Source organism: Corylus avellana, chromosome 5, assembly GCF_965113065.1.
Source record: "Corylus avellana chromosome 5, dhCorAvel1.hap1.2, whole genome shotgun sequence".
In the NCBI taxonomy this organism is placed as follows: Eukaryota; Viridiplantae; Streptophyta; class Magnoliopsida; order Fagales; family Betulaceae; genus Corylus; species Corylus avellana.
The window spans coordinates 30131841-30146532 of record NC_142494.1 but is presented as its reverse complement, the minus strand read 5'-3'; the positions used below and the strand labels follow the sequence as shown (position 1 = coordinate 30146532).

The window sequence follows — 14692 nt, the reverse complement described above, 5'->3', positions numbered from 1 at the left end:
TCAAACAGATCCAATGCTTGGTGGGTACGCAGAGATAGTTGTACCAATATTTCTCTGCTTATTCATTCTTGTTTGGCATTGGATATCATGGAACAAACACTCACCCATCATAAACTGGCCTCTTTTCGGAATGCTTCCGGGGTTTCTTCAAAATGCACAGCATTTCCACGAGTACACAACCCGGGTTCTAAAACATTATGGGGGGACTTGGGAGTTTAAGGGCCCTTGTTTCGGTAACATGGAATTTGTGTTCCTCAGTGATCCCACCAACATCCATCACATTTTGAGCAGAAACTTTTCCAACTACCACAAAGGCCCCAAGTTTCGGGAAGTTTTTGAGCCCTTTGGAGATGGGATCTTCGCTTCTGATTCTGACTCGTGGAGATTTCAGAGGAAGCTGATTCAATCAATGATGAAGAACAAAAAGTTCGAGTTGTTTTTGGAGAAAGTCTCCAGAGGAAAGGTGGAAAGCAGCCTCATTCCGATTCTTGATCACGTCTCAAGTGCGGGAATTGAGGTGGATTTACAAGACCTTTTTCAGCGCTACACCTTCGATAATGTTTGCTTCCTGGTTTTGGGTTTTGATCCAAAGTGCCTCTCCATCGAATTCCCTCAAGTTGCACATGCGAAAGCGTTTGATCAAATGGAACAAAGTATCTTCTACAGACACGTTGTGCCAGAAAGTTGTTGGAAGTTGCAGCGATGGCTTCAAATAGGAGAAGAAAGAAGCTGAGCGTTGCTTGGAAATTTTTTGATGAATTCCTATACCAATGCATCTCATCCAAGCGTGAAGAAATCACCCGAAACAGAACCCAAAAAATGGAGGAGGAAGCAAATTTCGACTTACTCACAGCTTGTATAGAGCTAGAGCAAGATGAAGAAGGAGAAGCAATATTAATGGATCGTACTTGTACAAAATCCGACAAGTTTCTGAGGGACATGGCCTTTGTTCTCATAGGGGCCGGTAGAGACACCGTAAGTTCAGGCCTCACCTGGTTTCTATGGCTTGTCACAACCCACCCATCCGTGGAAGCCAAGATTCTACAAGAAATGAGAGAGCATTTGGTGGTCAACAACGAGCGCGAGATGAATTGGGATATAAAAGAAATAAGCAAGCTAGTTTATCTCCACGCAGCCATATGTGAGTCCTTACGCCTTTTTCCGCCTGTACCTTTCGAGCATTTGTATGCAATTGACTCTGACATTCTCCCCAGTGGCCACCCTATTGGCCCAAGTACAAAAATATTGTACTCTCCATACGCAATGGGAAGGACGGACAGCATATGGGGAGAAGATTGCTTAGAGTTCAAGCCAGAGAGATGGATTTCGGAGAAAGGAAAGATTTTGCATGTCCCATCTTACAAGTTCATAACGTTTAATGCAGGCCCAAGGACTTGTTTGGGAAAGGACATGAGTTTCATTCAAATGAAAACAGTTGCAAGCACTATCATTTGGAATTATCGCCTTCAAGTAGTTGAAGCTCATCCTGTTTTGCCCAAGATCTCAATCGTTCTTCATATGAGACATGGTTTGAAGGTGAGGGTCACCAAAAGAGATCATTGATATTGAATAAGGCTTTTGAAGATCATAAATTAAGATGCATGCCAGCTACCTACCTAGTTAATCTGCGATCCAATCCTAGCTAGATGGATTAATTCGGGAGATCGAGAAATAAATAAATGTGTACCGTACGTACATTATTACGTACGTAGTGAAATAAAATTTCTCTTTATTTGTGGCTTTGCCTGATAATAATAGAAATGATTAGTGATCGATTAATGGTGATTTGCTTTAATTTACCCTAAATCAATCAAAGGGTTTGTTTATCTTTGTTTACATTTGAAAGTATTCAAATAATTAACTTGCAAAATTAGAGCTTTTGTACACAACCAAATCAACATAAAAAAATGGGACAACTATATATATTTTAGTTCATAGATTTTTATTTGATTTACATTTAGTCATTGACTTTTTGTTTCAAGAATAAAGTATTTAAGTTTTGTCCGGGTTTTAAATAAGTTTGTCTATGTACATAACTTAATTGTTAAAGTTAACGGTTTGTCATTTGTCACATGTAGATATCTCATTTAACATGCCAACATTTATATCAACGCCCAATATCAATACTACCATGTATGCAAGTGACAAGCAATATTCCAGAAAACAAAAAACAAAAAGAACAAATTCCAAAAAAAGAAAGAAAGGAAGTCATCTTTTGACATTTAATTTTGATGTTCACTCATTGTGTATTTATGCTGCGCTTTGGTGTGATTAATTCACTCACACGTACATGATTAAAGTACAATTATAATGCAGAGCGTACATGTGTATTTATGATACACTTTTGAAGTGTGTTAGGCAATCACCAATCTCTAATGTTCTTATAGCAATTGAAATTTAAAACGATGTTAATTAAAGTGAAAATTCTTGACTAACTTTGAATAGAAAAATCCCCCAGATCGAGTACTATACCTAGCGATTTACACATTCTTGTTTTCTCAGGACTATTCAGAAATATGTGAAGTTTTGGCCCAATTATATATATATATATATATTCTGAGCATAAATTATGAGTAATTTTAAAATTTTGAGTAAAAAAATAAAATGACTTTAATTTTTTTTTTTTTTTACAGAAAAAAAATTAATATATTCTATATAATCAAATAACAGATGGAGAAAACTTCTCCATCGTAATTATATCACAGATACATTCGAGAGTTTCCTCCACCCAGTTTCTATCTATGATACCGTTAGTTGCATTCTTAACCAACCTATATGCCGCACCATTAATTTTATGGCTTACATATTCAATTTTTCAGTCAGTGAAATAATGAAGAGTTGTACGGATATCATCAATCAATTGACCCATCCTGCTGCTGTTGGGACCATTCTCTTTCACTGCTTCCACAGTATTTTTGGCATCACCTTCCAAAATTACATGTGTGCAGCCCAGGTCCTTGCAGAAATTCACCGCCTCATAAGCTGCCACCGCCTCAGCAGCAGTAGGATCTAGCAGACCCCGCCTGGTTGTGCTCTTTGCTGCCCTTACCTTCCCTTCATTATCTCTTATTACAACACCCAAACCGATCACACCTTTTTGATGATTCCAAGCTTTTTTCAGAGAAAAAAAAAAACGACTTTTACCAATATTACTCATAAATTCCTTGCCGATTGGATCCTATATATCAATCTCTTTACTTTCACTCTCTTTCAGGCTTGATCAACAGATCATCATGGCTTCCATGGCAGAGAAGGATATCGCTAAACATTTTTCACATCAACAACCCAGCATCACAAAAGCAACTATGAGAGCCTCTGGATTTCTAGAAAAAAAATATATATATATATATATATATAGTCAAATTATTCCACCATCATACTTTCCCATCTACCAAACAGATCCATATAAAGCAAAAATACAAGCGTAAGCAACCCACCAACGGTCCTATATATTCAACTCAGCAAAACCTCCCAGAACTTCATCGTCGTCTTTGTCTTCATCCCATTCTTCTTATATATATTCGATGGCTAATTTTGAGGGATGACCACAAATATCTTGCCCAAGAGACCCAATACCCACGGCACCATCCCGAATTCCATCTCACCTTCTCTTATTGTAGACAGAAGGAAAGCTGATAAGAGGAAGAAAGAATATATGGTGCCGCTATGGATCAATAAGTTTTTTAAATTTGACTCATATTATCATATAAATTCAATAAATTAATTATTAGATTTGTGAAATCTATCATTAAGTTATCTAATAGTTGATTTGTAAGATAAGAAGTGTCAAATATAGGAAACATTTCTCTATACAGTGGGACATTGCCCACAAATGAAAGAAAAATGTAAATTTTTTTTTTTTTTTTTCCTAACTGTAAGTAAAGAAGTTTTTATGGTTAGTCATTTTAGATAAAAATAAAATAAAATAACTGAGCAATTGTAGTGGATGCTCTTACAATATTATAAGACTTAAAACAGCATATTATGAACCAAAAATATAAAATGGAGAGCCACCTACCTACTCAACCACAAAGTGAGGCTATTTGTAAGACTTAAAGACCCAAAATATTAAATGAGAGCCAGGTACCCACTTGTAAGACTTAAAGACCCAAAATATTAAATGAGAGCTAGGTACCCACTTGTAAGATTTAAAGACCCAAAATATTAAGGGTTAAATATCTCAGATCTTTCTGGGGTTTGCCAATTTTATTTTTTCACTCATGGGGTTTCATTTTTATCACAGGAGGTCCCTGTGGTTTTGATAATAGACCAAGTTAGTCCTCCGTCAGTTGACCGTTAGTTGACTTAACGGAATCCCACGTGGACCAATCAAATGTTGACACGTGGCACCTATTTATTTTAATTTTTTTTTTTAAAAAAAAAAAAATGTATTTTCCAAAAAAAAAAAAAAAGAAGAAAGAAAAGAAAAACAATTGGGAGTGGCTCCTTGGCCATTTGGAGGTGGCTCAATTGTTTTTCTTTTCTTTTTTGTTTTTTTTTTTAATTTTTTTTTTTAAAAAAATTAAATAGGTGCCACGTGTCAACATTTGATTGGTTCACGTGAAATTCCGTTAAGTCAACTAACGGTCAACTGACGGAGGACTAACTTAGTCTATTATCAAAACCACAAGGACCTCCTGTGATAAAAATGAAACCCCAAAAGCAAAAAAAAATAAAGTTAGCAAATCTCAGGGGGGTCTGAGGTATTTAACTCAAATATTAAATGAGAGCTACGTACCCACTACCCACTTCGACCGGCCATCTACTCAACCACAAAGTATGGCCATTTATAAGAGCACTAACTATTTTTCTTCAATTTAGAGAATAAAACTACTTTTTGATTTCTTAAAAAAAAAAAAAAAAAAAAACCTTAATATATTTTTATTTTTATTTTATTTTTTCGAAATAAGATTATCTTCAGTTTATAATGAATTGAAGAATATCCAGTTCATGGCTGTGATTTCTTCTTAAAAATTATAGAGTTACAAATAGGACACATGCCCCACAACAAAAAAAATAATATTTTAGATTAAAAAAAATAATAAAATAAAATAATAAAAAATAAGGGTTGGCTGGCCACCCCATCTTGGCCATATGGGGTGGTCGGACCACCCCATGGCCCTTGGGGGTGGCCGGACCACCCCGAAGGACCAAACATTTTTTTTTTTTTTTTTTAGATATGGCCACTGGGGGTGGCTGAACCACCCCAAGGGCCATGGGGTGGCTAGCCACCCCTTAATTTTTTATAATTTTTTTTTAAAAAAATATATAATATATTTTTATTTTTTTATTAATAGGACAAATATCCTATTTATGGCCTACTATTAACTGGATATTTTCTATGGATCCTGTTCCTATTTTTTTCCTATATGAATTAAATACTATTTCTTTTTATCATTACAACCAATGAGAGAGGAGAAAGAATAGAGAATTATTAGGACATGTGAAGGAGAGAGGAGAGAGAATCAATTTTTTATAATTTAATAATGTATTGGGCATCTACAGTATTTTCCAATGCATTGGAAAAGACTGTAGATGCCATTTGATGTTGGTTATATTTAAGGCTTCTGATGTGAGTGATTTTTGGTGTTTTTTTTTTTTTTTTTTTTTTTTTTTTTTTAAGATTTTCCCTTAACATAGGGAAGGAAATAGATTATAGGGAGTATGACTATATTATGGATCCAAATATGAAATGGGGAGCTGCATGTCCACTCAAACTAGTTGCTCAGCCAACACCAGCAAATTAAAATATCATCTATGTATGTGCATGCATGGCTCAAGCAACATATATATGTTAATTAAAAGGGTGATATGAAATTAATGGTTATTATAAGTGAATATCATTATATCATACCTAATCAACATTTTGTCTAAATGACTTGCTAAATTCTATGCTCGATCTTATTCTATGGTGTCATATTTTCCAAACCATAAGAATATCGAAAAGAGTATAACTTTTATAAGGAGCTGATGTAAACCAACTCTTTTATGCCCACTAATAAGAATTGGCCACCTAGGATTATTGTACTATATCAAATAAGAACCAAAACACCAAATTATTAGGTTTCTTCAATTTTTTCTTTTTTTTTTTTAAGAATGTGGAGGAGGGCTGAGGGTGGCTCGCTGCCACCCCCAGCCCATTTGGGGTGGCCGGCAAGCCACCCAAATGGGCGGAGGTGGCTGCGAGGCCACCCCATCACCACGACCCATGTCTCCTCCTCGCCCTAGCCTCAACTTGCCCAATTTTTCTGGTCCTTGGGGAACACCAAGAAGGAAGAAATCGGATGATGTTAGTTCTGATTTATCTCCATCCTTCTCTGTTTTTGAGATATTTACTGAACAGAGGCTGTCCCAAAATTGCAGTTAAATTTGCAGATATATCTCTCACTAACTCATTTGAACTGCAATTTCTGGATAAATTTGTAAAGGGACCTCACTTCTCCATACGTTGATGACGGCCTACTTGAGATTGTGGGTTTCAAAAATGCTTGGCATGGGCTGATTTATCTCCATCTTTAGTCCTGACCATACATTCATCAGAATTGATGGGGAGCCATGGAAATAACCCCTCCCAGTTGATGATGATACCGTTGTGGTAGAAATTTCTCACTTCGGCCAAGTGAACTAGGGTGGCTTCGGCTCTTGGGTTCTCAAACCTCAGGTTTGGGTCTACAACCACAGCCAATTCTTCATCTTCGTGGGTTGTAGAGCAGATCTGGAAGAGGAAGCCGTAGGAAGTTGAAGCGAGCAAGAACAAAACCAGAAAGAGGCTAGGGCGAGGAGGATACATGGGTGGTGGTGATGGGGGTGGTTCGGCCACCCCCTTTCCAAGATAGGGTGGCCGAACCGGGGTCTCCACCCATATGAGGCGGCGAGCCATCACACTCTTTAAAAAAAATAATAAAAAAATAAAAAATAAAATTGAAGAAACCTAATAATTTGGTGTTTTGGTTTTTATTTGATTTGGTACAATAATCTTAAGTGGCCAATTCTTATTGATAGGCACAAAAAAGCTAGTTTACACCAGCCCTTTATAAAAGTTATACTCTTATGAAAAAATGATCATCTTTATTTTAAATCTTCTCTATTTTCTCCAATTAATGTATTTAGAAGGGTAATGTTGTGCAAAAATTTTAACATAAAAAATATTTGGACAATTTTGCTCTTTTAAATACACTAACTTGAGGAAATAGAAAAAATTTGAAACGGAGAGAATCCTTTTCCAATAATATAATAATAATTAATTAATTCCCATCAAGGCGTTTGGCATGGAAAACAAGCATGAGTAACAAGACATGCAATTACCCAGCCGTCCGTGTCAAAGGGCTACTAAGATGTCAATATATATATATATATATATATGTGAGCGATGAATAAACCAAATATTAATTAATTAACTTGAGCATTTGTGCGCAATTGATTCTGACGTTCTCCCAAGCGGCCACCGTATTGATCCAAGCACGAGAATGTTGTACTGTCCATACGCAAGGGGAAGGATGGAAAGCATATGGGGAGAAGATTGCTTAGAGTTCAAGCCAGAGAGATGGATACCTTCTATGATAAAAATAAAAGCCTATGAAACAAAAGATAAAATGTTCAAATCCTAAGAGTTTTTAATATTTAACGCTTCATGAAATTATGTTGCGTGAAATTGTTGGCTAAGAAGGGGTACTGAGGAGGGCTGCTAGGTGTCCAAGGATTCTTTCCAAAAATTTTCTATGGCCAGTACTATTATTTCCTTAAAATTTTTTCAAAGTAAAGAAAATGAAAATGAAAATGAAAAATAAAGAAAAAAGAAAAAAGAAAAAAGAGAAAAGCTTGCCTTTTTTTAGAAGAATCTCTTGAAATGTCTAACCTTATCTCGCAGCAGTGAGACCCACCAGACAGCCAAATCAAGATGTAAAGACTAAAGATAAGAGCAATCATGAAGCTCACAAAAACACAAAGCTTCAAACAGTCAGCTCCAATGGCGACAGTTGAGTACGCAGAGATAGCTGTAGCATTTTTGTGCTTTCTTTTTCTTTGGCATTGGATATGGAACAGAGACTCACCCATCATAAACTGGCCTCTCGTCGGAATGCTTCCGGGGCTTCTTCGAAATGCATCCAATGTCCACGATTTCATAACCCAAATTCTAAAACATTATGGAGCCACTTTCGAGTTCAAGGGCCCTTGGTTCACCAACATGAACTTTGTTGTCACCGGCGATCCCGTCAACATCCACCACATCATGAGCAGAAACTTTTCCAACTACACCAAAGGCCCCGAGTTCCGCCAGATTTTTGAACCTCTGGGAGATGGGATTTTCAATTCCGATTCCGACTCGTGGAGGCACCAGAGGAAGCTGATTCAATCCCTGATAAAAAACAACAAGTTCGAGCTGTTCTTGAAGCAAGTTGTGCAGGAAAAGGTGGGAAAGGGGCTCATCCCTGTTCTCGACGGGGCCTCCAGGCAAGGGATCGAGGTGGATTTGCAAGACGTTTTTCAGCGATTCACTTTCGATAACATCTGCTTGATGGTTCTGGGTTTTGACACAAATTGCCTGTCGATTGAATTCCCCAAAGTTGCTTATGAGAAGGCGTTTGATCAAATAGAGGAGAGCGTCTTTTTCCGACACATCGTGCCGGAAAGCATTTGGAAGTTGCAGCGATGGCTTCAGGTCGGAGAAGAGAAGAAGCTCATCAAGGCCTGGAAAGTTCTTGATCAATTTGTGTACAAATGCATCTCATCCAAGCGTGAACAACTGAGCCAAAACAGAGCCCAGAAATCGGAGGAATTGGCAAACGTGGATTTACTCACAGCCTATATACAGCTAGAAGGAGGAGAAACCGATGGTTTCACAAAATATTCCAACAAGTTCATAAGGGATGCGGCATTTAATCTCATGCTGGCAGGTAATTTTAATGTTTGATGTACTAAATTGAGAGTTTTAAATTGGATGCAAAAGTAGTAAAATTAAGTTTAGATAAAGTATGTGAAGTTTTTCCAAATAACTTTAATACGTACAGTTTGGAGTTAAATTTCTAGTTCTGTTGCTACAGGTAGGGATACCGTAAGTGCAGGCCTTACTTGGTTACTATGGTTAGTTGCAACGCATCCATCAGTGGAAGCTAAGATTATAGAAGAGATTAGAGAGCATTTGGTGGTTAACAACGAGCTCAAGTGGGATACAACAGGTGAGGTACTAAACAAGCTAGTTTATCTTCACGGAGCCATATGTGAGTCCTTGCGGCTTTTCCCATCTGTACCTTTCGAGCACAAGTATGCAGTTGAATCTGATGTTCTTCCCAGCGGCCACCATATTAGCCAAGGTACGAGGTTGTTGTACTCGCTATATACAATGGGAAGGATGGAAAGCATATGGGGTGGAGATTGCTTAGAATTCAAGCCAGAGAGATGGATATCGGAAAAAGGAAGGATTGTGCATGTCCCATCTTACAAGTTCATAGCATTTAATGCAGGCCCAAGGACTTGTTTGGGTAAAGACATGAGTTTCATTCAAATGAAAATAGTTGCAAGCACCATCATCTGGAATTATCGTGTTCAAGTGGTTGAAGGCCATCCCGTTTCTCCAAGCATCTCCATTATACTCCATATGAAACATGGTTTGAAGGTTAGGATTACCAAAAGAGATGCTCGTTGAAGATCCAAGACTGTTTAAGATAAAGATGCATGCCAGCTAGGCAGCTAGCTAATTAATGTGTAATCCAATTATTGGAGCACGATAACTGTTAAGATCATAAATAAATAAATGTGTGGTGTACATTAATTGTTACTAGACATGGAATTTCTCTTGGTGACTTTATTTTTTATTTATTTTTTAATATAATTTATGATTTTATTTAATTTATCAGGAAAGAGCATGTTACTCTAACAAAATAATATCAAATATATAATGAGGAATATCATCCATCCATATTTATGACATGTTTAACTGCATGCTCCTATAACTAGATGATCATGGGTAGTAGCTAGAATTGACACCTCTCCTAACGTGACCAATCTACCAGTTGTAGACTTGTACGTGTAACAAATTATTAAGTACCCTTGGGCCTTTGGGTGTCCCCCACAAGTATGTCATATTTGCTCCAATTTTGTATGTTGGATTTGATCGCGTTCAAACTGCTAACATATACGCTCAGCTTTAACAAGTAACCAATATATATATATATATATATATAGTTGTATAAAAGGAAGAAAATGCTATGGAGGAGATGCACGTGATGTGAAGAGACAAAAAAAAAAAAAAAAAACAGAGGAAAATCAGACTTGTGTCTACGGTCTACACAATTCCATACCGCCAGCGGCCAGCGTCGAAGATAAAATGAAAGAAGGAAGAAAACGTGGGCCCCTACGGTTGAAAAATAAAGAAGAAACTCTTTCCTTTCTCTCAATTAAGAAAGTTGACACGAATGCAAGTACCCCTTATATTAGTGTTTTTTTCATTAATTTTATCAAATTTTATTTTTATTAATTTAATTTTTAGTTTACTTTTTGATTATTTTTATTTTAATAGTTTACTATTTTAATTATTTATTCTGCTTAAATTAATTGCATATTTAATTTTAATTATTTATTGTTATTAAAATTTATTTAGTTTAAATTTAGTTAATTTTTTTACAATTATATAAGTTTGTGTGAATTTAACCACGCACTTACAACCCAATATTTCAAAACGATTCACACCTTTGCGAGTAAACTGAAAAAATTGTAAACAACAAACTAAATTGTAAACAATATTTATTGATCTACTCCCCCAACTAAATTTTCAACAACAAACTGCGTATTTATTGATCTACTCCCCAAATCCCCAACTAATTAAATTGTCTTGTCGCATAAATGTCCAGGCACATGCATAGGCTGATGATAAACAACACGTCCGGCGTGCATGAACAGTCATACTTCACATGAAATATAGTTTGAAGGTAAGGGTCACCAGAAGAGCTCTTTGATGAAGAAGACTGCTAATCTATGATCCAATCCCTGGACCACAAGGGAAAAATAATTGTTGACATAAATAAATGTGTGGAAATTATTCCCGAAATCGAATTTCTCTTTGTTAAGAATATATAAATCAAACCCTTGTTGATAAAGGGTGATTTGTTTAACCTAAATTAAAGGATGTGTTTATTGTTAATTGGTGAGATTTGTTTATATTTGAAACTATTCAAATTACTTTTAAAGCTCTTTATATAGAGCTAGCATTTCTACACAATCAAATCAATCAATTAAAAAAAAAAAATTAAAATGTAGCCTCTAAGGCTTTCACCAATAGATGTAGATGTAGGAGCATGACTTTTATTTCCCTTTTATCCACCTAAATGTGATGTAATTTTTAGGGAAAAGTTTACATACCCCCTCAAACTATTACCTATTTAACAATGTCCTCCCAAACTTTCAATTGTGACAATATCCCTCACAAACTACCAAAACATTGTCAATGTCTCCCCAATGACGAAACTACCCTTAGTAAAATAGAAACAAAAATACTAAAACTACTAGAAAAACCTAAAATTGAAAGAAAAAAAAAATCCTTTTTATAAGAAAAAAATTAGATTTTTTTTTTAATAAAAATTGAAAATTTCCCCTTTTTTAAATGTATTTAAATAAAAATTTCCGCTTTTTTAATAAATTAAAAATTTTCATTTAAAAAATAAAATAAAAAAATCGTTTTTAAAAACAAATTTTTTTTTTAAAAAAATCATTTTTTAAAATAAAAATTTCCGTTAAAAAAAATTCATTTAAAAATATCGTTTTTAAAAAAATAAAAAATGAATTCTTTTTCTTTAATTAAAATTTTCGTTTTAAAAAAAAATTATTATTATTTTTTATTATTTCAAATTTATAGGGTTATTTTTGTCTTATTGTCATGTATGGGCATTTTTATCTTTTTGATAGCCTTGGGAGGGACATTGACAATATTTTGATAGTTTAGGGGGACGTTGTCACAATTGAAAGTTTAGAGGATACATTGTCAATTATGTAATAGTTTGAGATGAGTATGTGGACCTTACCCTTGTTGAAATATTTTATATATTATTCTAGGATTTATTGTCTTTCTTATTAGGGTTTATTTTCTACTTTAATTATTGTAGGATTACTTACCTATCACTCATAATTTCTCTATAAATAGAGACATCTGTATTCATTCATATAACACTACTCAATACAATATAGTTTATTATATGCTTTTGCTCTTCACAATATATTCAACAATATATTTAACAACCCTAATTTTTAAAATCAACAATCAACAATATATGCTTTTGACTCTGCAATGTTTTTTGGCGGGCCATGGGTCATTTATCCTCTCTTTGGCCCCTAGTTAGTGTATGCTGCGGTTGTCATTCCGTATGAAGCTATCGCATTCGCAGCATGCAGCAAGTGAAAAAATGAAAGGTCGTGGCAGCTTGCAAGGTGCAAGCACCATCAGCTGAAATTATCATGTTCAAGTAGCTAGAATTGACACCTCTCCTAATTGGTATCCCCCACAAAACGGAAACAGGCCATATTTACTCCAATTTTGTACGTTGGATTTGATCGCATTCAAGTTGCTTTCCATAATCTTGCAATGCCCCAAAATTTCAACAGAATTGTCTTTTCAAGATGTGTATACTTTGAAAGACACAATAAGTGACAGTTGACAGTTCATTCATTTTTTTTTTTTTAAAAAATTTTCTTAAACTCATCAACAGTTTGTCCCCACCAATTAGTGAAAAGAAAGGGCCGTTCTAATTTTTCCACAAGCTCATCACTAGTGTGTCCCTAGCATTTAGTGAAAAGAAGGACCGTTATAGAGCCAACTCAGCCAAAGTTGACTTTCAAGTCTCCATGATTTTGGGGATTATGATTTCTGTGCATTTATTTTAAAGAAATTGTAGATTTTTAAATTACATAATTTTTAAATTCTCTCCCAAAAGCATTATTCTTTACTTTTATATATATATATATATATATATATATATATATAAGCTGAAACTCCTTTTTTTTTTCCTCAAAAAAAAAAAAAAAAAAAAAACTATTTTTAAAGTGCTTTAAAATTGCAACATGTGATGTTAACCCATTTTTTTTAAAAGCTAAACCGATATTTTTTACTTGTAGTTTTAAAAACTGAAAACCAGTTAAAAATTAAACCGGTTCTCTCTCCCTTTTTCTCTCTTTATCTCTCCACATTTATCTTTCTATTTTTTTTTTCATAGTCTTTTACTCTCATTCCACATCTCCCTCTCCACTCTCCAACATTAACCTCTCTCCTCTTTTTTCTCTCCACCTCTCTCTCTCTCTTTCTCAACTCACCAACATTAACAAAAACATGATCTATTGGCCTAAAAATTCAAATAGGAAGTAATTCTTTTTCTTAACCTTTTTTTTTTTTTTTTTTTTCACACCAACAATAATTTAAATTACTATTTTTTTTTCCTCTTTAGCCTTTTCATTTTAAATTACTCAAACAGGAGCACAATTTTAATATATTTTAATGGACAGAAATTTCCTAAATATTTTCTTCAACCTAATCTAATAAGTACAAGTGTTATTTTTCACATTTTTTTTAAAATATTTTAAGCGTAATTTATTATCATTCCACTAATTTAGAAACCTAACTATTAATTGTTTAGAAACCCAAAAATGTTGAATGACACTTGTCACTTATTAGAGTAAGTTCACAGAAATTTCTTCCAAACCAATTTAGAGGAAATTTTTGTCCAATTTTGAATAAAACCCATTATGGAAAGAGAACTAAAGAGGAAACTCTTGGTTAAATTCTTTTTTTAAAAAATGGAAATAAAAGGTAAAATGCATTAACGCCTTATAGTTTAATCATATTATACTAAGACCTCTTAATTTTTTTTTGAACATAAAATGATTAGGACATAAAAAAATTTTCAACCTAGTCTAATAAATGTCAAGTGTCATCTAACATGTTTGAGCTCCTCAAAAATCATTGTTTGGATTCCTAAATTAGTAAAAAGAGTAGTAAATGACTATTAAAAATGTAAAAGAAAACATGTTATCCTATCTAATACTACCAATTTGTCCTTAAGGGATAGCTCAATCGGTTGTGAACCATGCCTAATAAAGCGGAGGTCACTAGTTCGAATCTCCCCTCCTTCTACCCTTGTGTGGACATGTCATAAAAAAAAAAAAAACTACCAATTCACGAAGAGTATAAATGCATTTTATCCTATCTTTCAATGCTTTTTATCAAATTTCAGTTAAGAATTCAAACAATTTCCAAAAAAAAAAAAAAAAAAGAAGAAGCAAGAATTCAAACAAACGTTATATTATTAAAAGAATCATTTGGATAAGAATCAAAAAATAAAAGAAAAAGAAAAAGAAGTGGAGCATTCAAATCACCTACCAACAGGAATCATCATGAAAGTTTGGGAAGCATTTCCGCAAAGACAATGCCGCCGTATGGCGGCCAAAGTAAAGTAGTGAGATTCCTTTAAAGGTCTCATGGATGATGCATTTAATTTTCTTTTATAGTTTTTTTTGGCCGAAAGATGTTTCATCACATACATTATCCCAAAGCCATCTACTTTGGGAATGAAAAATGAGAAATACGTTATCCATTGCTTCAGAATTTTCACACAATTTGTCAGCTTTGGATCACATGACTTGGCAGAGCCACCAATCTCAACCGGAGTAACAGGAATACCAGTCACCGATTCCATGGATACTTTTCTTTTAA

The 14692-nt window shown here is 34.5% G+C and overlaps 1 protein-coding gene and 1 pseudogene across 1 annotated transcript; both read left to right on the top strand.

Annotated features, from left to right (window-relative positions):
- Positions 1–1809, top strand: LOC132182353 (alkane hydroxylase MAH1 pseudogene; annotated as a pseudogene).
- A 6104-nt stretch (positions 1810–7913) lies between these two features.
- Positions 7914–9780, top strand: LOC132181006 (alkane hydroxylase MAH1). The gene is made up of 2 exons (XM_059594044.2): positions 7914–8894; positions 9042–9780. Exons 1-2 carry the CDS (start codon positions 7925–7927, stop codon positions 9641–9643), a joined length of 1572 nt encoding a protein of 523 aa, XP_059450027.2. The 5' UTR covers positions 7914–7924; the 3' UTR covers positions 9644–9780.
- The last annotated feature ends 4912 nt before the right edge of the window (positions 9781–14692 follow it).